Raw genomic sequence first — 25,879 nt, forward strand, 5'->3', positions numbered from 1 at the left:
TGCTCCGGTCTCGGTCAGTCATATTCCGTACACGTTGAACTTTGTCCGCCGGTATTATGTGTATAACAGTTACCTGGTGCTCGGTGATGTCCGTGCGTGCAATGTCGGTGACGTTGTGCGCGCTCTTCGGGGATCGCCAAGTAGGAATAAATGGGAGTATCGGCTACCTCAGCACGACTGGAGGATGGTGTGGCGGAACCTTGCCGCCGCCGTTATTCCGCCCCATGTTCACGGAACATGGTATAAAGTGGTCAATCGCACATTTCCGACTAATGCTAAGCTGCACTCAATCGATCTGATTTCTTCGGGAGTCTGTGATGCGTGTCCTGAGGAGGACACCATCGAACACCGATTCGAATGTCGGAAATTCCGTGATGTCTGGGATATTGCGTGTGACATGGTGCGTCTAATCAACAGAGTGGACAGGCGCCAGGTGACAGCTTTGGACGCCATCGTGCCTCAGTGTGCGGCTTATCCGGCCACCAAACGGAATGCAACTCTTTGGATTTTGGGACACACGGTTTTTTGTATTTTCACCCTGAAATTGACTACTGCCGTCGACTTTCTGTCTTACCTGTGGGCGGAACATCATCTGACCCTTGGTCGACCGGCTTATTCCTCGACTTTCGCCAATTTTTTGCATGTTGCCCTGGCCCATGCATTCACTAAATTGTCACTTACCTGATACGACTACATACCCGATCTTGACATTTTTACTTTTCCTGTCTGATACTACTGCCAATATTCCTGTTGGCGTGTTATGACGAACCCTTGCTTACCAACGGACTTCCTCTCTTGGATAATGATTTTATGGCATGGTAAAGTTGTGTTTCTAATCGGCCGTACATTAACGACAACGTACACATGACCTACAGTTATGTGCATGGTGTTTTGTCCGTCAAAAGTTCTTTTCTGTTTGCTTTACTTTCTGTTCCTCCTTTATTTCTTTCTTGTTATTTGTTCTTTTCTCGCGGCGGCTGAGGGGGCCGTGTCGCGGTGATCATTTATCACAGTCGGTGTGTGTCTGAATGTGGGACTTTTTCCTATTGCTGTGCGTCGACTGTTGTTTTCTTCTCCATGTACCATCCGTCGACCGTTAGTGGGGACATATTTTCTTCGGACTTTAATTTACTTTCATTTCTCTTCCGGTGGATTCACTTTTTTGGCGGATGCCACCTGCCTGTTGCTTTGGCAGGTTGTCGTTGCTGTGGATCACTGTCCCGGCAAGCTGCACCGGCGTCCAGGGGCCAATTTTGTTTCTCCTATTTGTAATGAAGTCTGGGCGGCGGCTTCCTTGCATTTCTTTTTTTGTATTGGAGGATGCACGTTCTTTTCTGTTCCTTGTCCTGGAAGCACACAGCACATACCCACGCCGGCACACCTCGCCGATGAAGGCACATTGGGGGGCCTTCCCCCGCGTCCCTTGCAGAAGTCAACGGCACCTTTTTAGCTGGAGAAGCTCGCCGAGGGATGGCGTTTTTGTGGAGAGCGAAAAGGCCGGGCTATAAGGGGAGATGGGAGGCCCGTTAAAAAAAAAAAAGGTGCTGTAAAAAAAAAAAAAAAAAAAAGGTGAAAAAAAAAAAAAAAAAAGGTGCTGTTGGCTCCCCTTCATTTTCTCCTTTGTACGCCGCTATCCCTGCCAGCCCTCTTTTCATACTACCTTTCTTTTGCGACAAACGTGCTTCCTTAAGCATTTTCAACGTGCTAGGAATGCCTTGAAAATAACGAAACACTACGAATCGACAGATGTGATCTGAAATGAGTCGGGGCCACCTACTGTTTCGTAGCAGTGCAAAACTCCACAAAAGAAAAAAAAAAAAAAAATGAAAATAAATGACTGTAATAAACATAACATACGATATGAATGGCCTCAGTTGGAAGAAGAATGTGCCAAGGAAGATTTCTTAAAAGTGCCTGAAGATAACAAAACGGTATGAACCGACAGATATGTTCTGAGATACGTCAGGGCTTATTGTTTTGTAGCAGCGTACGACTGCAAACTTGTAAACAAAAATGCATCCTTCGTCGCTAGAAGAGATGGATGCTTTGGCGACCCTCCTGTGCCTTGTGTCCCTGTTTTCGCACCTTTGCACAGGTCTACTGGCCGCAAACGGCGTCTCGGACACGCCCGTTAGGCCCACGGCCGTCTCGCAGATGTTTCTCGTGCTTGTGCTGTCATATGGGCCACGACCCGAGCGGCAGCGAGCGGCAGTCGAGCAAAGTCGGGACAAGTCGGGACGGAAGGGGAGAGGTGCGAATGCACTGCACAGATCACGCAAGGGGCGCCCTCCAGCGGGACACTGCTGCACCCCGCACAGCCCCCCGCCGGATAACGGGAACAAGATGCGTCGCCCGCGGGTGTCGGACGCCGCACGCACCAAGCGAAACGAATGACGGGCGGCGCACCGAGCAGCCGCGTGTCTCACGCAAGTGGCGGCGCGGCGCGCCCGCCAGTTCGGCAGACGCCTCTGAGACGCCGGACGCGCACTCGGCGCCGCCTTCGAGGCTCCAGCTGTTGCGGAAGGACGTGCTCTGCGTCAAATGTGTCACCGAAAACTGCGATTGTGTGTGTTGGGAGAAGAGGCAGAGGCGTCTTCTGTCGTGCGGCTACAGTATAAGGGCGCCAACGGCCATACCATGTTGAATACACCGGTTCTCGTCCGATCACCGAAGTTAAGCAACATCGGGCCCGGTTAGTACTTGGATGGGTGACCGCCTGGGAACACCGGGTGCTGTTGGCTCCCCTTCATTTTCTCCTTTCTACGCCGCTATCCCTGCCAGCCCTCTTTTCATACTACCTTTCTTTTGCGACAAACGTGCTTCCTTAAGCATTTTCAACGTGCTAGGAATGCCTTGAAAATAACGAAACACTACGAATCGACAGATGTGATCTGAAATGAGTCGGGGCCACCTACTGTTTCGTAGCAGTGCAAAACTCCACAAAAGAAAAAAAAAAAAAAAATGAAAATAAATGACTGTAATAAACATAACATACGATATGAATGGCCTCAGTTGGAAGAAGAATGTGCCAAGGAAGATTTCTTAAAAGTGCCTGAAGATAACAAAACGGTATGAACCGACAGATATGTTCTGAGATACGTCAGGGCTTATTGTTTTGTAGCAGCGTACGACTGCAAACTTGTAAACAAAAATGCATCCTTCGTCGCTAGAAGAGATGGATGCTTTGGCGACCCTCCTGTGCCTTGTGTCCCTGTTTTCGCACCTTTGCACAGGTCTACTGGCCGCAAACGGCGTCTCGGACACGCCCGTTAGGCCCACGGCCGTCTCGCAGATGTTTCTCGTGCTTGTGCTGTCATATGGGCCACGACCCGAGCGGCAGCGAGCGGCAGTCGAGCAAAGTCGGGACAAGTCGGGACGGAAGGGGAGAGGTGCGAATGCACTGCACAGATCACGCAAGGGGCGCCCTCCAGCGGGACACTGCTGCACCCCGCACAGCCCCCCGCCGGATAACGGGAACAAGATGCGTCGCCCGCGGGTGTCGGACGCCGCACGCACCAAGCGAAACGAATGACGGGCGGCGCACCGAGCAGCCGCGTGTCTCACGCAAGTGGCGGCGCGGCGCGCCCGCCAGTTCGGCAGACGCCTCTGAGACGCCGGACGCGCACTCGGCGCCGCCTTCGAGGCTCCAGCTGTTGCGGAAGGACGTGCTCTGCGTCAAATGTGTCACCGAAAACTGCGATTGTGTGTGTTGGGAGAAGAGGCAGAGGCGTCTTCTGTCGTGCGGCTACAGTATAAGGGCGCCAACGGCCATACCATGTTGAATACACCGGTTCTCGTCCGATCACCGAAGTTAAGCAACATCGGGCCCGGTTAGTACTTGGATGGGTGACCGCCTGGGAACACCGGGTGCTGTTGGCTCCCCTTCATTTTCTCCTTTCTACGCCGCTATCCCTGCCAGCCCTCTTTTCATACTACCTTTCTTTTGCGACAAACGTGCTTCCTTAAGCATTTTCAACGTGCTAGGAATGCCTTGAAAATAACGAAACACTACGAATCGACAGATGTGATCTGAAATGAGTCGGGGCCACCTACTGTTTCGTAGCAGTGCAAAACTCCACAAAAGAAAAAAAAAAAAAAAAAATGAAAATAAATGACTGTAATAAACATAACATACGATATGAATGGCCTCAGTTGGAAGAAGAATGTGCCAAGGAAGATTTCTTAAAAGTGCCTGAAGATAACAAAACGGTATGAACCGACAGATATGTTCTGAGATACGTCAGGGCTTATTGTTTTGTAGCAGCGTACGACTGCAAACTTGTAAACAAAAATGCATCCTTCGTCGCTAGAAGAGATGGATGCTTTGGCGACCCTCCTGTGCCTTGTGTCCCTGTTTTCGCACCTTTGCACAGGTCTACTTTCCGCAAACGGCGTCTCGGACACGCCCGTTAGGCCCACGGCCGTCTCGCAGATGTTTCTCGTGCTTGTGCTGTCATATGGGCCACGACCCGAGCGGCAGCGAGCGGCAGTCGAGCAAAGTCGGGACAAGTCGGGACGGAAGGGGAGAGGTGCGAATGCACTGCACAGATCACGCAAGGGGCGCCCTCCAGCGGGACACTGCTGCACCCCGCACAGCCCCCCGCCGGATAACGGGAACAAGATGCGTCGCCCGCGGGTGTCGGACGCCGCACGCACCAAGCGAAACGAATGACGGGCGGCGCACCGAGCAGCCGCGTGTCTCACGCAAGTGGCGGCGCGGCGCGCCCGCCAGTTCGGCAGACGCCTCTGAGACGCCGGACGCGCACTCGGCGCCGCCTTCGAGGCTCCAGCTGTTGCGGAAGGACGTGCTCTGCGTCAAATGTGTCACCGAAAACTGCGATTGTGTGTGTTGGGAGAAGAGGCAGAGGCGTCTTCTGTCGTGCGGCTACAGTATAAGGGCGCCAACGGCCATACCATGTTGAATACACCGGTTCTCGTCCGATCACCGAAGTTAAGCAACATCGGGCCCGGTTAGTACTTGGATGGGTGACCGCCTGGGAACACCGGGTGCTGTTGGCTCCCCTTCATTTTCTCCTTTCTACGCCGCTATCCCTGCCAGCCCTCTTTTCATACTACCTTTCTTTTGCGACAAACGTGCTTCCTTAAGCATTTTCAACGTGCTAGGAATGCCTTGAAAATAACGAAACACTACGAATCGACAGATGTGATCTGAAATGAGTCGGGGCCACCTACTGTTTCGTAGCAGTGCAAAACTCCACAAAAGAAAAAAAAAAAAAAAAAATGAAAATAAATGACTGTAATAAACATAACATACGATATGAATGGCCTCAGTTGGAAGAAGAATGTGCCAAGGAAGATTTCTTAAAAGTGCCTGAAGATAACAAAACGGTATGAACCGACAGATATGTTCTGAGATACGTCAGGGCTTATTGTTTTGTAGCAGCGTACGACTGCAAACTTGTAAACAAAAATGCATCCTTCGTCGCTAGAAGAGATGGATGCTTTGGCGACCCTCCTGTGCCTTGTGTCCCTGTTTTCGCACCTTTGCACAGGTCTACTGGCCGCAAACGGCGTCTCGGACACGCCCGTTAGGCCCACGGCCGTCTCGCAGATGTTTCTCGTGCTTGTGCTGTCATATGGGCCACGACCCGAGCGGCAGCGAGCGGCAGTCGAGCAAAGTCGGGACAAGTCGGGACGGAAGGGGAGAGGTGCGAATGCACTGCACAGATCACGCAAGGGGCGCCCTCCAGCGGGACACTGCTGCACCCCGCACAGCCCCCCGCCGGATAACGGGAACAAGATGCGTCGCCCGCGGGTGTCGGACGCCGCACGCACCAAGCGAAACGAATGACGGGCGGCGCACCGAGCAGCCGCGTGTCTCACGCAAGTGGCGGCGCGGCGCGCCCGCCAGTTCGGCAGACGCCTCTGAGACGCCGGACGCGCACTCGGCGCCGCCTTCGAGGCTCCAGCTGTTGCGGAAGGACGTGCTCTGCGTCAAATGTGTCACCGAAAACTGCGATTGTGTGTGTTGGGAGAAGAGGCAGAGGCGTCTTCTGTCGTGCGGCTACAGTATAAGGGCGCCAACGGCCATACCATGTTGAATACACCGGTTCTCGTCCGATCACCGAAGTTAAGCAACATCGGGCCCGGTTAGTACTTGGATGGGTGACCGCCTGGGAACACCGGGTGCTGTTGGCTCCCCTTCATTTTCTCCTTTCTACGCCGCTATCCCTGCCAGCCCTCTTTTCATACTACCTTTCTTTTGCGACAAACGTGCTTCCTTAAGCATTTTCAACGTGCTAGGAATGCCTTGAAAATAACGAAACACTACGAATCGACAGATGTGATCTGAAATGAGTCGGGGCCACCTACTGTTTCGTAGCAGTGCAAAACTCCACAAAAGAAAAAAAAAAAAAAAAAATGAAAATAAATGACTGTAATAAACATAACATACGATATGAATGGCCTCAGTTGGAAGAAGAATGTGCCAAGGAAGATTTCTTAAAAGTGCCTGAAGATAACAAAACGGTATGAACCGACAGATATGTTCTGAGATACGTCAGGGCTTATTGTTTTGTAGCAGCGTACGACTGCAAACTTGTAAACAAAAATGCATCCTTCGTCGCTAGAAGAGATGGATGCTTTGGCGACCCTCCTGTGCCTTGTGTCCCTGTTTTCGCACCTTTGCACAGGTCTACTGGCCGCAAACGGCGTCTCGGACACGCCCGTTAGGCCCACGGCCGTCTCGCAGATGTTTCTCGTGCTTGTGCTGTCATATGGGCCACGACCCGAGCGGCAGCGAGCGGCAGTCGAGCAAAGTCGGGACAAGTCGGGACGGAAGGGGAGAGGTGCGAATGCACTGCACAGATCACGCAAGGGGCGCCCTCCAGCGGGACACTGCTGCACCCCGCACAGCCCCCCGCCGGATAACGGGAACAAGATGCGTCGCCCGCGGGTGTCGGACGCCGCACGCACCAAGCGAAACGAATGACGGGCGGCGCACCGAGCAGCCGCGTGTCTCACGCAAGTGGCGGCGCGGCGCGCCCGCCAGTTCGGCAGACGCCTCTGAGACGCCGGACGCGCACTCGGCGCCGCCTTCGAGGCTCCAGCTGTTGCGGAAGGACGTGCTCTGCGTCAAATGTGTCACCGAAAACTGCGATTGTGTGTGTTGGGAGAAGAGGCAGAGGCGTCTTCTGTCGTGCGGCTACAGTATAAGGGCGCCAACGGCCATACCATGTTGAATACACCGGTTCTCGTCCGATCACCGAAGTTAAGCAACATCGGGCCCGGTTAGTACTTGGATGGGTGACCGCCTGGGAACACCGGGTGCTGTTGGCTCCCCTTCATTTTCTCCTTTCTACGCCGCTATCCCTGCCAGCCCTCTTTTCATACTACCTTTCTTTTGCGACAAACGTGCTTCCTTAAGCATTTTCAACGTGCTAGGAATGCCTTGAAAATAACGAAACACTACGAATCGACAGATGTGATCTGAAATGAGTCGGGGCCACCTACTGTTTCGTAGCAGTGCAAAACTCCACAAAAGAAAAAAAAAAAAAAAAAATGAAAATAAATGACTGTAATAAACATAACATACGATATGAATGGCCTCAGTTGGAAGAAGAATGTGCCAAGGAAGATTTCTTAAAAGTGCCTGAAGATAACAAAACGGTATGAACCGACAGATATGTTCTGAGATACGTCAGGGCTTATTGTTTTGTAGCAGCGTACGACTGCAAACTTGTAAACAAAAATGCATCCTTCGTCGCTAGAAGAGATGGATGCTTTGGCGACCCTCCTGTGCCTTGTGTCCCTGTTTTCGCACCTTTGCACAGGTCTACTGGCCGCAAACGGCGTCTCGGACACGCCCGTTAGGCCCACGGCCGTCTCGCAGATGTTTCTCGTGCTTGTGCTGTCATATGGGCCACGACCCGAGCGGCAGCGAGCGGCAGTCGAGCAAAGTCGGGACAAGTCGGGACGGAAGGGGAGAGGTGCGAATGCACTGCACAGATCACGCAAGGGGCGCCCTCCAGCGGGACACTGCTGCACCCCGCACAGCCCCCCGCCGGATAACGGGAACAAGATGCGTCGCCCGCGGGTGTCGGACGCCGCACGCACCAAGCGAAACGAATGACGGGCGGCGCACCGAGCAGCCGCGTGTCTCACGCAAGTGGCGGCGCGGCGCGCCCGCCAGTTCGGCAGACGCCTCTGAGACGCCGGACGCGCACTCGGCGCCGCCTTCGAGGCTCCAGCTGTTGCGGAAGGACGTGCTCTGCGTCAAATGTGTCACCGAAAACTGCGATTGTGTGTGTTGGGAGAAGAGGCAGAGGCGTCTTCTGTCGTGCGGCTACAGTATAAGGGCGCCAACGGCCATACCATGTTGAATACACCGGTTCTCGTCCGATCACCGAAGTTAAGCAACATCGGGCCCGGTTAGTACTTGGATGGGTGACCGCCTGGGAACACCGGGTGCTGTTGGCTCCCCTTCATTTTCTCCTTTCTACGCCGCTATCCCTGCCAGCCCTCTTTTCATACTACCTTTCTTTTGCGACAAACGTGCTTCCTTAAGCATTTTCAACGTGCTAGGAATGCCTTGAAAATAACGAAACACTACGAATCGACAGATGTGATCTGAAATGAGTCGGGGCCACCTACTGTTTCGTAGCAGTGCAAAACTCCACAAAAGAAAAAAAAAAAAAAAAAATGAAAATAAATGACTGTAATAAACATAACATACGATATGAATGGCCTCAGTTGGAAGAAGAATGTGCCAAGGAAGATTTCTTAAAAGTGCCTGAAGATAACAAAACGGTATGAACCGACAGATATGTTCTGAGATACGTCAGGGCTTATTGTTTTGTAGCAGCGTACGACTGCAAACTTGTAAACAAAAATGCATCCTTCGTCGCTAGAAGAGATGGATGCTTTGGCGACCCTCCTGTGCCTTGTGTCCCTGTTTTCGCACCTTTGCACAGGTCTACTGGCCGCAAACGGCGTCTCGGACACGCCCGTTAGGCCCACGGCCGTCTCGCAGATGTTTCTCGTGCTTGTGCTGTCATATGGGCCACGACCCGAGCGGCAGCGAGCGGCAGTCGAGCAAAGTCGGGACAAGTCGGGACGGAAGGGGAGAGGTGCGAATGCACTGCACAGATCACGCAAGGGGCGCCCTCCAGCGGGACACTGCTGCACCCCGCACAGCCCCCCGCCGGATAACGGGAACAAGATGCGTCGCCCGCGGGTGTCGGACGCCGCACGCACCAAGCGAAACGAATGACGGGCGGCGCACCGAGCAGCCGCGTGTCTCACGCAAGTGGCGGCGCGGCGCGCCCGCCAGTTCGGCAGACGCCTCTGAGACGCCGGACGCGCACTCGGCGCCGCCTTCGAGGCTCCAGCTGTTGCGGAAGGACGTGCTCTGCGTCAAATGTGTCACCGAAAACTGCGATTGTGTGTGTTGGGAGAAGAGGCAGAGGCGTCTTCTGTCGTGCGGCTACAGTATAAGGGCGCCAACGGCCATACCATGTTGAATACACCGGTTCTCGTCCGATCACCGAAGTTAAGCAACATCGGGCCCGGTTAGTACTTGGATGGGTGACCGCCTGGGAACACCGGGTGCTGTTGGCTCCCCTTCATTTTCTCCTTTCTACGCCGCTATCCCTGCCAGCCCTCTTTTCATACTACCTTTCTTTTGCGACAAACGTGCTTCCTTAAGCATTTTCAACGTGCTAGGAATGCCTTGAAAATAACGAAACACTACGAATCGACAGATGTGATCTGAAATGAGTCGGGGCCACCTACTGTTTCGTAGCAGTGCAAAACTCCACAAAAGAAAAAAAAAAAAAAAAAATGAAAATAAATGACTGTAATAAACATAACATACGATATGAATGGCCTCAGTTGGAAGAAGAATGTGCCAAGGAAGATTTCTTAAAAGTGCCTGAAGATAACAAAACGGTATGAACCGACAGATATGTTCTGAGATACGTCAGGGCTTATTGTTTTGTAGCAGCGTACGACTGCAAACTTGTAAACAAAAATGCATCCTTCGTCGCTAGAAGAGATGGATGCTTTGGCGACCCTCCTGTGCCTTGTGTCCCTGTTTTCGCACCTTTGCACAGGTCTACTGGCCGCAAACGGCGTCTCGGACACGCCCGTTAGGCCCACGGCCGTCTCGCAGATGTTTCTCGTGCTTGTGCTGTCATATGGGCCACGACCCGAGCGGCAGCGAGCGGCAGTCGAGCAAAGTCGGGACAAGTCGGGACGGAAGGGGAGAGGTGCGAATGCACTGCACAGATCACGCAAGGGGCGCCCTCCAGCGGGACACTGCTGCACCCCGCACAGCCCCCCGCCGGATAACGGGAACAAGATGCGTCGCCCGCGGGTGTCGGACGCCGCACGCACCAAGCGAAACGAATGACGGGCGGCGCACCGAGCAGCCGCGTGTGTCACGCAAGTGGCGGCGCGGCGCGCCCGCCAGTTCGGCAGACGCCTCTGAGACGCCGGACGCGCACTCGGCGCCGCCTTCGAGGCTCCAGCTGTTGCGGAAGGACGTGCTCTGCGTCAAATGTGTCACCGAAAACTGCGATTGTGTGTGTTGGGAGAAGAGGCAGAGGCGTCTTCTGTCGTGCGGCTACAGTATAAGGGCGCCAACGGCCATACCATGTTGAATACACCGGTTCTCGTCCGATCACCGAAGTTAAGCAACATCGGGCCCGGTTAGTACTTGGATGGGTGACCGCCTGGGAACACCGGGTGCTGTTGGCTCCCCTTCATTTTCTCCTTTCTACGCCGCTATCCCTGCCAGCCCTCTTTTCATACTACCTTTCTTTTGCGACAAACGTGCTTCCTTAAGCATTTTCAACGTGCTAGGAATGCCTTGAAAATAACGAAACACTACGAATCGACAGATGTGATCTGAAATGAGTCGGGGCCACCTACTGTTTCGTAGCAGTGCAAAACTCCACAAAAGAAAAAAAAAAAAAAAAAATGAAAATAAATGACTGTAATAAACATAACATACGATATGAATGGCCTCAGTTGGAAGAAGAATGTGCCAAGGAAGATTTCTTAAAAGTGCCTGAAGATAACAAAACGGTATGAACCGACAGATATGTTCTGAGATACGTCAGGGCTTATTGTTTTGTAGCAGCGTACGACTGCAAACTTGTAAACAAAAATGCATCCTTCGTCGCTAGAAGAGATGGATGCTTTGGCGACCCTCCTGTGCCTTGTGTCCCTGTTTTCGCACCTTTGCACAGGTCTACTGGCCGCAAACGGCGTCTCGGACACGCCCGTTAGGCCCACGGCCGTCTCGCAGATGTTTCTCGTGCTTGTGCTGTCATATGGGCCACGACCCGAGCGGCAGCGAGCGGCAGTCGAGCAAAGTCGGGACAAGTCGGGACGGAAGGGGAGAGGTGCGAATGCACTGCACAGATCACGCAAGGGGCGCCCTCCAGCGGGACACTGCTGCACCCCGCACAGCCCCCCGCCGGATAACGGGAACAAGATGCGTCGCCCGCGGGTGTCGGACGCCGCACGCACCAAGCGAAACGAATGACGGGCGGCGCACCGAGCAGCCGCGTGTCTCACGCAAGTGGCGGCGCGGCGCGCCCGCCAGTTCGGCAGACGCCTCTGAGACGCCGGACGCGCACTCGGCGCCGCCTTCGAGGCTCCAGCTGTTGCGGAAGGACGTGCTCTGCGTCAAATGTGTCACCGAAAACTGCGATTGTGTGTGTTGGGAGAAGAGGCAGAGGCGTCTTCTGTCGTGCGGCTACAGTATAAGGGCGCCAACGGCCATACCATGTTGAATACACCGGTTCTCGTCCGATCACCGAAGTTAAGCAACATCGGGCCCGGTTAGTACTTGGATGGGTGACCGCCTGGGAACACCTCGGTGCCGAGCGAGCAGTGTTTACCTCGTGCGACTGGGCCGGCGGCGCCTCGCGTGTCGTCTGCTTCTTCTGCCTTGTGGCTGTATTTCTACCTGACTGTAAGTAATGGAAATGATTTACGATGATAGTGAGGAAAGGCAGAATAACGTCCAATGTGAATTTGATCGTTCAGTTGATAAACCTTCGGCCTTTGAGATTCACCGTTGGATATTAGAGGACTTGATGTTACGGCATGATGACGTTCTTGGCATACAGTTTGATACGTTCCTTAATTCAGTGTTTTTAAAATTGAGATCTCCTGACATGTGTGATACTGTTGTGTCTGTCAATGACGGTGTGCGTAAATTTCGACATCTTGACGGTAAAATTAGTAATGTGACTGTGTCGCACGCCGGCTTCGGCGTTAGGCAAATTCGTATCTTTAACCTGCCCTTTGAAATACGTAATGATACCATTTCACGTTATTTGCGGCCGTACGGTACCGTTTTGTCAGTGATTAAGGAAAAGTGGTCCTCCGCCTATTTGTTTCAAGTCGAAAACGGTGTGAGGAGTGTGAAAATGGTTGTCAGACAGCACATTCCGTCATTTATTTTGGTCAACGGCCACCGTGCGTTTGTGACTTATAGTGGACAGCCTCAAACTTGTTCATTTTGTAGTGGCGTTGGTCATTACCGGCAAGATTGTCCTAAACGTAAACGGCCTGCTCAATTACCGATTGACGATGGTTTGCGCGGGGCCAGCTTTGCCTCTGTCGCTGCTACGGTCTTAGGTACAGCCCCCCCCGCACCCGCGCGCCGCGTGGCCGATGCTAACCTAGCTGACGCCGCGGTTGCCATGGATGTGTCCACTCCCGATTGTGACCTTGCTTCTGTGTCTGCTGTTTCCGCGCCTGCTACGGCTACCGTGCAGGCTGACGAAAATTTGTCTTTACCACTTGTTTCACTTGCGTCTGTGTCCGACCGCACGCCCGCGTCGGCGACTGCTGTCGTGTCGGAACCTGGTTCCCAGCCTGTTACGGTACCGGAATTTTCTGATACGTTGACTGCCTCGGTTGACGTGGCTGCCAGTGCTACTGTTAGCTCTGCTGCCGTGGAGTCGCAGGAATTTTTTGCGGCTCCGAAACCGCGGCGTGATGAATTTCCGTCTCGCAGTTCTAGCAGGCAACGTGCTCGTAGTGTCGGTCGGTCGCCTTCCTCTGACAGGGGGTTTACCCGACCCGACCGCAGTCCGTCTCCAGTTGACCGTTCGCCCGCCGGTTCCCGGCAGTCGCGAGTTGGTCGGCAAGACTCACAACAGCGTGCCGCGCGTCGGGACCTAGACCGTGAGCGGCGGCCGTCTCCGGCTTCCGGCTCCGGGCGTCCGACACAGCAATCGCGACCCCAACAGCGTGCCGCTTCTCGCCATCCGCCGCCTGACGACCTCACCGTGGCCGATCAGAAGCGTGATGTCGCTGTTCGACATTTACGAACCGTTTTAAGTCAGCCGCCTACTGGTGACGATTCGGCAATGCCGGCCGATACGGCTTTGGCTGTAGCGCCGCCGCAATTGCCGACAAAACGGAAGGCTGAAGACACCCACCAGCGTCGTGTCTGTCCTTCTGCCCCCGAGCGAGTGCCGGCTTCTTCTCCCGACGTGGAGATGCCCGTTGCTGCTCCTTTGTCGGTAGCTTCCGGTGGCACAGATTCTGGGACCGCGCCCGCCCCCACTCCCGTGTACCCCACTGAGTGGGCGGCGGATGTGGAAGGCGGTGAGACTTAGTGGATTCTTTGTTGTCCCCTAATCCAGTTGACGGGAACTACTCCCGTCTTTTAGAGAACCTTTTACCCTTCCTTGGTGGCCGGAATTCCGTCCATGTTGCTGTCTGTTTTTACCATAAGGAGCCTTTTGTGCATGTGTATTTTACTTGTGTCTGGGGCCTGAGCATTGTTCGTGGCATATCTTATTTCTCAATGTTATTCTCTGTTGTTCCCTCCTCCAGTTGCCGGGAATTCCTCCCGTCGTTTTGGAGGTCATTTTACTCCTTTTGGTGGCTGAAATTCCGTCCAATGTCTGCTGTCTGTTTTTAACTGAGGAGTTTTTTGTGCTTGTATATTTTAATTGTGTATGGAGCCTGAGCGTTGTTCGTGGAATGTTTTAACTCTCAATGTTAACAAGTTGAGTAATCCGCACAAGTTGTCGGCTTTGCACACTTTTTTACATGACTCCCGCTGTCATGTGGCATTTTTACAGGAAGTTACGCGTCAGGCTCTGTTGTTTTTACTTGACTCTTCTGATTTTACTGTCGTTGATAATATCATGTCCGACGAACAGACTGGTACTGCTATCTTAATTCGTCCTGAATTTGATGTTAGCAATATTGAAATATTGCCAAATGGCCGCGCTATAGCATGTACCGTCAATGGTTTCGCCTTTGTTAATGTATACGCTCATGCCGGTGACAAGCCAGCGCGGAATAAATTTTATGGTCAGGATCTCTGTCCACTTCTCCATCGTAATCATACTGACTTAGTGATCGGTGGTGATTTTAATGCTGTGATTGATGGTCGTGATCAGGAGCCGCGTCCTAACTGGTGCCAGGAATTGCGAACGTTGGTTGACAGCTTTCGGCTCCGCGACACGTGGCGTGTGCTGCATCCGGACGAGACGCATTTCACCCACTTTTACGCCACCGGTCACAGTCGATTAGACAGGATCTATGTGTCTTCGCCGCTCGCCGCTCACGTCCGGAAGGCGGACGTGTTGCCGGTTATTTTTTCTGACCATTGCGGTTACATGTGTCAACTTCTCCTGCCGCGTGCGCGCCCTACTCGGCGCAGCAATATTTGGAAATTTAACTGTAGCCTTTTGGACGATGCCAGTCTCACGTCTCAATTTACTGCGTTGTGGCGCAAGCTCTTGCGTGGTAAAGGCGATGACGGCAGTACTATCGGGTGGTGGGTGGCGGTCGCCAAGCCGGCTATTCGGCGTTTTTTAATCGATTTTAGCCGCGATGCGGCGCATTGGCGTCGGTCGACGGCACGTTTTTACCAGGACTGTTTAAAGGATATCGCTCAGCGCGTCGCAACGTCACCTGAGTTGCTTCCGGTTTTTAATCAGTTCAAAGCCAAGCTCCTCGATGATCTTCGTCAGAAGGGTGTTGGGGCTATCGCGCGGAGCCAACCGGTGGGTGACGTGGAAGGGGAACCGCTCTCTCTCTACCACCTGAGCAGGGAGCGCCGGCGGCGCGAGCGGTTGGCAATCCGTAAATGGATCCAGCGAGATGGCACGTCCACTTCCGATGGTGCGGCCATTGAGCGGGAAGTTCACGAGCATTTTGCGACGCTTTTCCGAGAGGTGGACGTCAACGCCGGGGCGCTGCGCGATTTTTTGCAGAGGGTCCCACGTGTGTTAACACGACAAGATAGAGCCATTTTAAATGAACCTTTTACCCTTGATGACCTAACTACAGCTGTGAAACGGAGTCCTAGGGGCCGGTCCCCTGGACTGGACGGAATTCCTGCCGAATTTTACTTGAAATTTTTCAGTCTTTTCAGTGATGTTTTAATTGCCATCATGAATGAGATCCATAACGGCGTTGCTATTCCTGCGGAATTTTCAGAAGGGCGCATTGCTCTCGTTCCGAAATCGGCCGCAACACCAAATCTCGACAATGTCCGTCCTATAACCTTGCTGAACGCCGACTATAAAATTATAGCGCGGTGTATCACGCACAGGTTGACGAACGTTATGCCAAAGGTGGTGAGTGAACATCAGACTTGCGCTGTCAGGGACCGTAACATATTCGATGCTGTTCTGGCGTACCGGGATTGTATCGGATATGTTAAAAGTCACAGGCTCCGGACGGCTGCGATAATGCTGGTCGACTTCAAAAACGCTTTCGATCGGATTAGTCACACCTATCTGCGGCGGGTCTTGGTCGGTTTCGGATTTGGTTCTAAACTGACGACGATGGTGCACAATATTTTAAGGAATGCCACGTCACGGGTTGTAATAAATGGAACTCCCAGTCGTGTTATACCTATTAGCCGATCAGTTCGCCAGGGCTGCCCCTTGTCTATGTCACTCTTCGCTTTGGCGTTGGATCCGCTCCTCCGCTGTATCGCCCAGGAATGCCGGGGCATACGCATAGGTGACGATCAGCTGATCTGTAGAGCGTATGCCGACGACCTCGGCGTGTTCCTCGATCAGCCAGAGGACATTGACAGGTTACATGGTGTTCTGCAGCGATTTGAGAGGGCAACGGGGGCTATCGTTAATCCTCGGAAAACTGTTTTACTCCCCCTTACACCTCGCCTGCGTACTGTTCGCGGCGACTGGTTTTGTGTCAAGCAACGGCAGACTGTCCTTGGTGTCATTCTGACCGACAATACGCAGCGTATGGAAGCTCTTAATTGGCGGTCCACGCTGTATAAGGTCAGGGCCGTTGCGAAACTGTATGCCTCTAGGAACTTGGCGCTCCGTCAACGAGTGGCCCTTATCAACACGCAGATTTTGGCCAAAGCGTGGTATCTAGCACAAGTCCTACCTGTGCCGAAACAACTGGAACGGGCCATTCAACAGGCGGTCTATTGGTTGCTGTGGAAGGGTGACATCTTTAAAGTCTCCCTGGCCACCTGCACCTTGAGTCTGACGGAGGGGGGGCTGGGTTTCGTTGATTTTCGCAACAAATGTGCGGCACTCTTCGTGAAGCGGACTACCGTGGTGCTTGACAAGGGGCCGTGCAGTCCGACGGCTGCTTTATTCCATGCCTATCGCCCACCATCGGTGGTTGCTCCGGTCTCGGTCAGTCATATTCCGTACACGTTGAACTTTGTCCGCCGGTATTATGTGTATAACAGTTACCTGGTGCTCGGTGATGTCTGTGCGTGCAATGTCGGTGACGTTGTGCGCGCTCTTCAGGGATCGCCAAGTAGGAATAAATGGGAGTATCGGCTACCTCAGCACGACTGGAGGATGGTGTGGCGGAACCTTGCCGCCGCCGTTATTCCGCCCCATGTTCACGGAACATGGTATAAAGTGGTCAACCGCACATTTCCGACTAATGCTAAGCTGCACTCAATCGATCTGATTTCTTCGGGAGTCTGTGATGCGTGTCCTGAGGAGGACACCATCGAACACCGATTCGACTGTCGGAAATTCCGTGATGTCTGGGATATTGCGTGTGACATGGTGCGTCTAATCAACAGAGTGGACAGGCGCCAGGTGACAGCTTTGGACGCCATCGTGCCTCAGTGTGCGGCTTATCCGGCCACCAAACGGAATGCAACTCTTTGGATTTTGGGACACACGGTTTTTTGTATTTTCACCCTGAAATTGACTACTGCCGTCGACTTTCTGTCTTACCTGTGGGCGGAACATCGTCTGACCCTTGGTCGACCGGCTTATTCCTCGACTTTCGCCAATTTTTTGCATGTTGCCCTGGCCCATGCATTCACTAAATTGTCACTTACCTGATACGACTACATACCCGATCTTGACATTTTTACCTTTTCTGTCTGATACTACTGCCAATATTCCTCTTGGCGTGTTATGACGAACCCTTGCTTACCAACGGACTTCCTCTCTTGGATAATGATTTTATGGCATGGTAAAGTTGTGTTTCTAATCGGCCGTACATTAACGAAAACGTACACATGACCTACAGTTATGTGAACGGTGTTTTGTCCGTCAAAAGTTCTTTTCTGTTTGCTTTACTTTCTGTTCCTCCTTTATTTCTTTCTTGTTATTTGTTCTTTTCTCGCGGCGGCTGAGGGGGCCGTGTCGCGGTGATCATTTATCACGGTCGGTGTGTGTCTGAATGTGGGACTTTTTCCTATTGCTGTGCGTCGACGGTTGTTTTCTTCTCCATGTACCATCCGTCGACCGTTAGTGGGGACATATTTTCTTCGGACTTTAATTTACTTTCATTTCTCTTCCGGTGGATTCAGTTTTTTGGCGGATGCCACCTGCCTGTTGCTTTGGCAGGTTGTCGTTGCTGTGGATCACTGTCCCGGCAAGCTGCACCGGCGTCCAGAGGCCAATTTTGTTTCTCCTATTTGTACTGAAGTCTGGGCGGCGGCTTCCCTTGCATTTCTTTTTTTGTATTGGAGGATGCACGTTCTTTTCTGTTCCTTGTCCTGGAAGCACACAGCACATACCCACGCCGGCACACCTCGCCGATGAAGGCACATTGGGGGGCCTTCCCCCGCGTCCCTTGCAGAAGTCAACGGCACCTTTTTAGCTGGAGAAGCTCGCCGAGGGATGGCGTTTTTGTGGAGAGCGAAAAGGCCGGACTATAAGGGGAGATGGGATAAAAAATAAAAAAAAAAAAAAAAAAAAAAGAAAGGTGCTGTTGGCTCCCCTTCATTTTCTCCTTTCTACGCCGCTATCCCTGCCAGCCCTCTTTTCATACTACCTTTCTTTTGTGACAAACGTGCTTCCTTAAGCATTTTCAACGTGCTAGGAATGCCTTGAAAATAACGAAACACTACGAATCGACAGATGTGATCTGAAATGAGTCGGGGCCACCTACTGTTTCGTAGCAGTGCAAAACTCCACAAAAGAAAAAAAAAAAAAAAAAAATGAAAATAAATGACTGTAATAAACATAACATACGATATGAATGGCCTCAGTTGGAAGAAGAATGTGCCAAGGAAGATTTCTTAAAAGTGCCTGAAGATAACAAAACGGTATGAACCGACAGATATGTTCTGAGATACGTCAGGGCTTATTGTTTTGTAGCAGCGTACGACTGCAAACTTGTAAACAAAAATGCATCCTTCGTCGCTAGAAGAGATGGATGCTTTGGCGACCCTCCTGTGCCTTGTGTCCCTGTTTTCGCACCTTTGCACAGGTCTACTGGCCGCAAACGGCGTCTCGGACACGCCCGTTAGGCCCACGGCCGTCTCGCAGATGTTTCTCGTGCTTGTGCTGTCATATGGGCCACGACCCGAGCGGCAGCGAGCGGCAGTCGAGCAAAGTCGGGACAAGTCGGGACGGAAGGGGAGAGGTGCGAATGCACTGCACAGATCACGCAAGGGGCGCCCTCCAGCGGGACACTGCTGCACCCCGCACAGCCCCCCGCCGGATAACGGGAACAAGATGCGTCGCCCGCGGGTGTCGGACGCCGCACGCACCAAGCGAAACGAATGACGGGCGGCGCACCGAGCAGCCGCGTGTCTCACGCAAGTGGCGGCGCGGCGCGCCCGCCAGTTCGGCAGACGCCTCTGAGACGCCGGACGCGCACTCGGCGCCGCCTTCGAGGCTCCAGCTGTTGCGGAAGGACGTGCTCTGCGTCAAATGTGTCACCGAAAACTGCGATTGTGTGTGTTGGGAGAAGAGGCAGAGGCGTCTTCTGTCGTGCGGCTACAGTATAAGGGCGCCAACGGCCATACCATGTTGAATACACAGGTTCTCGTCCGATCACCGAAGTTAAGCAACATCGGGCCCGGTTAGTACTTGGCTGGCTGCCCGCCTGGCAACACCTCGGTGCCGAGCGAGCAGTGTTTACCTCGTGCGACTGGGCCGGCGGCGCCTCGCGTGTCGTCTGCTTCTTCTGCCTTGTGGCTGTATTTCTACCTGACTGTAAGTAATGGAAATGATTTACGATGATAGTGAGGAAAGGCAGAATAACGTCCAATGTGAATTTGATCGTTCAGTTGATAAACCTTCGGCCTTTGAGATTCACCGTTGGATATTAGAGGACTTGATGTTACGGCATGATGACGTTCTTGGCATACAGTTTGATACGTTCCTTAATTCAGTGTTTTTAAAATTGAGATCTCCTGACATGTGTGATACTGTTGTGTCTGTCAATGACGGTGTGCGTAAATTTCGACATCTTGACGGTAAAATTAGTAATGTGACTGTGTCGCACGCCGGCTTCGGCGTTAGGCAAATTCGTATCTTTAACCTGCCCTTTGAAATACGTAATGATACCATTTCACGTTATTTGCGGCCGTACGGTACCGTTTTGTCAGTGATTAAGGAAAAGTGGTCCTCCGCCTATTTGTTTCAAGTCGAAAACGGTGTGAGGAGTGTGAAAATGGTTGTCAGACAGCACATTCCGTCATTTATTTTGGTCAACGGCCACCGTGCGTTTGTGACTTATAGTGGACAGCCTCAAACTTGTTCATTTTGTAGTGGCGTTGGTCATTACCGGCAAGATTGTCCTAAACGTAAACGGCCTGCTCAATTACCGATTGACGATGGTTTGCGCGGGGCCAGCTTTGCCTCTGTCGCTGCTACGGTCTTAGGTACAGCCCCCCCCCGCACCCGCGCGCCGCGTGGCCGATGCTAACCTAGCTGACGCCGCGGTTGCCATGGATGTGTCCACTCCCGATTGTGACCTTGCTTCTGTGTCTGCTGTTTCCGCGCCTGCTACGGCTACCGTGCAGGCTGACGAAAATTTGTCTTTACCACTTGTTTCACTTGCGTCTGTGTCCGACCGCACGCCCGCGTCGGCGACTGCTGTCGTGTCGGAACCTGGTTCCCAGCCTGTTACGGTACCGGAATTTTCTGATACGTTGACTGCCTCGGTTGACGTGGCTGCCAGTGCTACTGTTAGCTCTGCTGCCGTGGAGTCGCAGGAATTTTTTGCGGCTCCGAAACCGCGGCGTGATGAATTTCCGTCTCGCAGTTCTAGCAGGCAACGTGCTCGTAGTGTCGGTCGGTCGCCTTCCTCTGACAGGGGGTTTACCCGACCCGACCGCAGTCCGTCTCCAGTTGATCGTTCGCCCGCCGGTTCCCGGCAGTCGCGAGTTGGTCGGCAAGACTCACAACAGCGTGCCGCGCGTCGGGACCTAGACCGTGAGCGGCGGCCGTCTCCGGCTTCCGGCTCCGGGCGTCCGACACAGCAATCGCGACCCCAACAGCGTGCCGCTTCTCGCCATCCGCCGCCTGACGACCTCACCGTGGCCGATCAGAAGCGTGATGTCGCTGTTCGACATTTACGAACCGTTTTAAGTCAGCCGCCTACTGGTGACGATTCGGCAATGCCGGCCGATACGGCTTTGGCTGTAGCGCCGCCGCAATTGCCGACAAAACGGAAGGCTGAAGACACCCACCAGCGTCGTGTCTGTCCTTCTGCCCCCGAGCGAGTGCCGGCTTCTTCTCCCGACGTGGAGATGCCCGTTGCTGCTCCTTTGTCGGTAGCTTCCGGTGGCACAGATTCTGGGACCGCGCCCGCCCCCACTCCCGTGTACCCCACTGAGTGGGCGGCGGATGTGGAAGGCGGTGAGACTTAGTGGATTCTTTGTTGTCCCCTAATCCAGTTGACGGGAACTACTCCCGTCTTTTAGAGAACCTTTTACCCTTCCTTGGTGGCCGGAATTCCGTCCATGTTGCTGTCTGTTTTTACCATAAGGAGCCTTTTGTGCATGTGTATTTTACTTGTGTCTGGGGCCTGAGCATTGTTCGTGGCATATCTTATTTCTCAATGTTATTCTCTGTTGTTCCCTCCTCCAGTTGCCGGGAATTCCTCCCGTCGTTTTGGAGGTCATTTTACTCCTTTTGGTGGCTGAAATTCCGTCCAATGTCTGCTGTCTGTTTTTAACTGAGGAGTTTTTTTGTGCTTGTATATTTTAATTGTGTATGGAGCCTGAGCGTTGTTCGTGGAATGTTTTAACTCTCAATGTTAACAAGTTGAGTAATCCGCACAAGTTGTCGGCTTTGCACACTTTTTTACATGACTCCCGCTGTCATGTGGCATTTTTACAGGAAGTTACGCGTCAGGCTCTGTTGTTTTTACTTGACTCTTCTGATTTTACTGTCGTTGATAATATCATGTCCGACGAACAGACTGGTACTGCTATCTTAATTCGTCCTGAATTTGATGTTAGCAATATTGAAATATTGCCAAATGGCCGCGCTATAGCATGTACCGTCAATGGTTTCGCCTTTGTTAATGTATACGCTCATGCCGGTGACAAGCCAGCGCGGAATAAATTTTATGGTCAGGATCTCTGTCCACTTCTCCATCGTAATCATACTGACTTAGTGATCGGTGGTGATTTTAATGCTGTGATTGATGGTCGTGATCAGGAGCCGCGTCCTAACTGGTGCCAGGAATTGCGAACGTTGGTTGACAGCTTTCGGCTCCGCGACACGTGGCGTGTGCTGCATCCGGACGAGACGCATTTCACCCACTTTTACGCCACCGGTCACAGTCGATTAGACAGGATCTATGTGTCTTCGCCGCTCGCCGCTCACGTCCGGAAGGCGGACGTGTTGCCGGTTATTTTTTCTGACCATTGCGGTTACATGTGTCAACTTCTCCTGCCGCGTGCGCGCCCTACTCGGCGCAGCAATATTTGGAAATTTAACTGTAGCCTTTTGGACGATGCCAGTCTCACGTCTCAATTTACTGCGTTGTGGCGCAAGCTCTTGCGTGGTAAAGGCGATGACGGCAGTACTATCGGGTGGTGGGTGGCGGTCGCCAAGCCGGCTATTCGGCGTTTTTTAATCGATTTTAGCCGCGATGCGGCGCATTGGCGTCGGTCGACGGCACGTTTTTACCAGGACTGTTTAAAGGATATCGCTCAGCGCGTCGCAACGTCACCTGAGTTGCTTCCGGTTTTTAATCAGTTCAAAGCCAAGCTCCTCGATGATCTTCGTCAGAAGGGTGTTGGGGCTATCGCGCGGAGCCAACCGGTGGGTGACGTGGAAGGGGAACCGCTCTCTCTCTACCACCTGAGCAGGGAGCGCCGGCGGCGCGAGCGGTTGGCAATCCGTAAATGGATCCAGCGAGATGGCACGTCCACTTCCGATGGTGCGGCCATTGAGCGGGAAGTTCACGAGCATTTTGCGACGCTTTTCCGAGAGGTGGACGTCAACGCCGGGGCGCTGCGCGATTTTTTGCAGAGGGTCCCACGTGTGTTAACACGACAAGATAGAGCCATTTTAAATGAACCTTTTACCCTTGATGACCTAACTACAGCTGTGAAACGGAGTCCTAGGGGCCGGTCCCCTGGACTGGACGGAATTCCTGCCGAATTTTACTTGAAATTTTTCAGTCTTTTCAGTGATGTTTTAATTGCCATCATGAATGAGATCCATAACGGCGTTGCTATTCCTGCGGAATTTTCAGAAGGGCGCATTGCTCTCGTTCCGAAATCGGCCGCAACACCAAATCTCGACAATGTCCGTCCTATAACCTTGCTGAACGCCGACTATAAAATTATAGCGCGGTGTATCACGCACAGGTTGACGAACGTTATGCCAAAGGTGGTGAGTGAACATCAGACTTGCGCTGTCAGGGACCGTAACATATTCGATGCTGTTCTGGCGTACCGGGATTGTATCGGATATGTTAAAAGTCACAGGCTCCGGACGGCTGCGATAATGCTGGTCGACTTCAAAAACGCTTTCGATCGGATTAGTCACACCTATCTGCGGCGGGTCTTGGTCGGTTTCGGATTTGGTTCTAAACTGACGACGATGGTGCACAATATTTTAAGGAATGCCACGTCACGGGTTGTAATAAACGGAACTCCCAGTCGTGTTATACCTATTAGCCGATCAGTTCGCCAGGGCTGCCCCTTGTCTATGTCACTCTTCGCTTTGGCGTTGGATCCGCTCCTCCGCTGTATCGCCCAGGAATGCCGGGGCATACGCATAGGTGACGATCAGCTGATCTGTAGAGCGTATGCCGACGACCTCGGCGTGTTCCTCGATCAGCCAGAGGACATTGACAGGTTACATGGTGTTCTGCAGCGATTTGAGAGGGCAACGGGGGCTATCGTTAATCCTCGGAAAACTGTTTTACTCCCCCTTACACCTCGCCTGCGTACTGTTCGCGGCGACTGGTTTTGTGTCAAGCAACGGCAGACTGTCCTTGGTGTCATTCTGACCGACAATACGCAGCGTATGGAAGCTCTTAATTGGCGGTCCACGCTGTATAAGGTCAGGGCCGTTGCGAAACTGTATGCCTCTAGGAACTTGGCGCTCCGTCAACGAGTGGCCCTTATCAACACGCAGATTTTGGCCAAAGCGTGGTATCTAGCACAAGTCCTACCTGTGCCGAAACAACTGGAACGGGCCATTCAACAGGCGGTCTATTGGTTGCTGTGGAAGGGTGACATCTTTAAAGTCTCCCTGGCCACCTGCACCTTGAGTCTGACGGAGGGGGGGCTGGGTTTCGTTGATTTTCGCAACAAATGTGCGGCACTCTTCGTGAAGCGGACTACCGTGGTGCTTGACAAGGGGCCGTGCAGTCCGACGGCTGCTTTATTCCATGCCTATCGCCCACCATCGGTGGTTGCTCCGGTCTCGGTCAGTCATATTCCGTACACGTTGAACTTTGTCCGCCGGTATTATGTGTATAACAGTTACCTGGTGCTCGGTGATGTCTGTGCGTGCAATGTCGGTGACGTTGTGCGCGCTCTTCAGGGATCGCCAAGTAGGAATAAATGGGAGTATCGGCTACCTCAGCACGACTGGAGGATGGTGTGGCGGAACCTTGCCGCCGCCGTTATTCCGCCCCATGTTCACGGAACATGGTATAAAGTGGTCAACCGCACATTTCCGACTAATGCTAAGCTGCACTCAATCGATCTGATTTCTTCGGGAGTCTGTGATGCGTGTCCTGAGGAGGACACCATCGAACACCGATTCGACTGTCGGAAATTCCGTGATGTCTGGGATATTGCGTGTGACATGGTGCGTCTAATCAACAGAGTGGACAGGCGCCAGGTGACAGCTTTGGACGCCATCGTGCCTCAGTGTGCGGCTTATCCGGCCACCAAACGGAATGCAACTCTTTGGATTTTGGGACACACGGTTTTTTGTATTTTCACCCTGAAATTGACTACTGCCGTCGACTTTCTGTCTTACCTGTGGGCGGAACATCGTCTGACCCTTGGTCGACCGGCTTATTCCTCGACTTTCGCCAATTTTTTGCATGTTGCCCTGGCCCATGCATTCACTAAATTGTCACTTACCTGATACGACTACATACCCGATCTTGACATTTTTACCTTTTCTGTCTGATACTACTGCCAATATTCCTCTTGGCGTGTTATGACGAACCCTTGCTTACCAACGGACTTCCTCTCTTGGATAATGATTTTATGGCATGGTAAAGTTGTGTTTCTAATCGGCCGTACATTAACGAAAACGTACACATGACCTACAGTTATGTGAACGGTGTTTTGTCCGTCAAAAGTTCTTTTCTGTTTGCTTTACTTTCTGTTCCTCCTTTATTTCTTTCTTGTTATTTGTTCTTTTCTCGCGGCGGCTGAGGGGGCCGTGTCGCGGTGATCATTTATCACGGTCGGTGTGTGTCTGAATGTGGGACTTTTTCCTATTGCTGTGCGTCGACGGTTGTTTTCTTCTCCATGTACCATCCGTCGACCGTTAGTGGGGACATATTTTCTTCGGACTTTAATTTACTTTCATTTCTCTTCCGGTGGATTCAGTTTTTTGGCGGATGCCACCTGCCTGTTGCTTTGGCAGGTTGTCGTTGCTGTGGATCACTGTCCCGGCAAGCTGCACCGGCGTCCAGAGGCCAATTTTGTTTCTCCTATTTGTACTGAAGTCTGGGCGGCGGCTTCCCTTGCATTTCTTTTTTTGTATTGGAGGATGCACGTTCTTTTCTGTTCCTTGTCCTGGAAGCACACAGCACATACCCACGCCGGCACACCTCGCCGATGAAGGCACATTGGGGGGCCTTCCCCCGCGTCCCTTGCAGAAGTCAACGGCACCTTTTTAGCTGGAGAAGCTCGCCGAGGGATGGCGTTTTTGTGGAGAGCGAAAAGGCCGGGCTATAAGGGGAGATGGGAGGCCCGTTTAAAAAAAAAAAAAAAATAAAAAAAAAAAAAAAAAAATAAAAAAAAAGGAAAAAATAAAAAATAAAAAAAAAAAAAAAAAAAAGAAAAAAAAAAAAGGTGCTGTTGGCTCCCCTTCATTTTCTCCTTTCTACGCCGCTATCCCTGCCAGCCCTCTTTTCATACTACCTTTCTTTTGCGACAAACGTGCTTCCTTAAGCATTTTCAACGTGCTAGGAATGCCTTGAAAATAACGAAACACTACGAATCGACAGATGTGATCTGAAATGA

General features: G+C 52.5%; 2 protein-coding genes, 8 non-coding genes and 2 pseudogenes across 10 annotated transcripts; all 12 read left to right on the forward strand.

Annotated features, from left to right (window-relative positions):
• The first annotated feature begins 2,622 nt into the window (after positions 1-2,622).
• LOC124803516 lies at positions 2,623-2,741 on the forward strand. The gene has a single exon (XR_007017214.1). It is a non-coding gene; the product is annotated as a 5S ribosomal RNA (ribosomal RNA).
• Positions 2,742-3,760: 1,019 nt separating this feature from the next.
• Positions 3,761-3,879, forward strand: LOC124803527. Its single transcript, XR_007017215.1, has one exon. It is a non-coding gene; the product is annotated as a 5S ribosomal RNA (ribosomal RNA).
• A 1,021-nt stretch (positions 3,880-4,900) lies between these two features.
• On the forward strand, positions 4,901-5,019 carry LOC124803540. Its single transcript, XR_007017216.1, has one exon. It is a non-coding gene; the product is annotated as a 5S ribosomal RNA (ribosomal RNA).
• A 1,021-nt stretch (positions 5,020-6,040) lies between these two features.
• On the forward strand, positions 6,041-6,159 carry LOC124803551. The gene has a single exon (XR_007017217.1). It is a non-coding gene; the product is annotated as a 5S ribosomal RNA (ribosomal RNA).
• Positions 6,160-7,180: 1,021 nt separating this feature from the next.
• On the forward strand, positions 7,181-7,299 carry LOC124803562. The gene has a single exon (XR_007017218.1). It is a non-coding gene; the product is annotated as a 5S ribosomal RNA (ribosomal RNA).
• Positions 7,300-8,320: 1,021 nt separating this feature from the next.
• Positions 8,321-8,439, forward strand: LOC124803573. The gene has a single exon (XR_007017219.1). It is a non-coding gene; the product is annotated as a 5S ribosomal RNA (ribosomal RNA).
• Positions 8,440-9,460: 1,021 nt separating this feature from the next.
• LOC124803584 lies at positions 9,461-9,579 on the forward strand. Its single transcript, XR_007017220.1, has one exon. It is a non-coding gene; the product is annotated as a 5S ribosomal RNA (ribosomal RNA).
• A 1,021-nt stretch (positions 9,580-10,600) lies between these two features.
• Positions 10,601-10,719, forward strand: LOC124803596. Its single transcript, XR_007017221.1, has one exon. It is a non-coding gene; the product is annotated as a 5S ribosomal RNA (ribosomal RNA).
• A 1,021-nt stretch (positions 10,720-11,740) lies between these two features.
• On the forward strand, positions 11,741-11,858 carry LOC124804015 (annotated as a pseudogene).
• An 822-nt stretch (positions 11,859-12,680) lies between these two features.
• LOC124803221 (flocculation protein FLO11-like) lies at positions 12,681-13,604 on the forward strand. Its single transcript, XM_047264401.1, has one exon. The coding sequence runs from the start codon at positions 12,681-12,683 to the stop codon at positions 13,602-13,604; it is 924 nt and encodes a 307-aa protein (XP_047120357.1).
• A 5,601-nt stretch (positions 13,605-19,205) lies between these two features.
• On the forward strand, positions 19,206-19,323 carry LOC124803679 (annotated as a pseudogene).
• Positions 19,324-20,146: 823 nt separating this feature from the next.
• Positions 20,147-21,070, forward strand: LOC124803222 (flocculation protein FLO11-like). Its single transcript, XM_047264402.1, has one exon. It carries the CDS (start codon positions 20,147-20,149, stop codon positions 21,068-21,070), a length of 924 nt encoding a protein of 307 aa, XP_047120358.1.
• The last annotated feature ends 4,809 nt before the right edge of the window (positions 21,071-25,879 follow it).

Source organism: Schistocerca piceifrons, chromosome 6 (genome assembly GCF_021461385.2).
Source record: "Schistocerca piceifrons isolate TAMUIC-IGC-003096 chromosome 6, iqSchPice1.1, whole genome shotgun sequence".
Classification (NCBI taxonomy): domain Eukaryota; kingdom Metazoa; phylum Arthropoda; class Insecta; order Orthoptera; family Acrididae; genus Schistocerca; species Schistocerca piceifrons.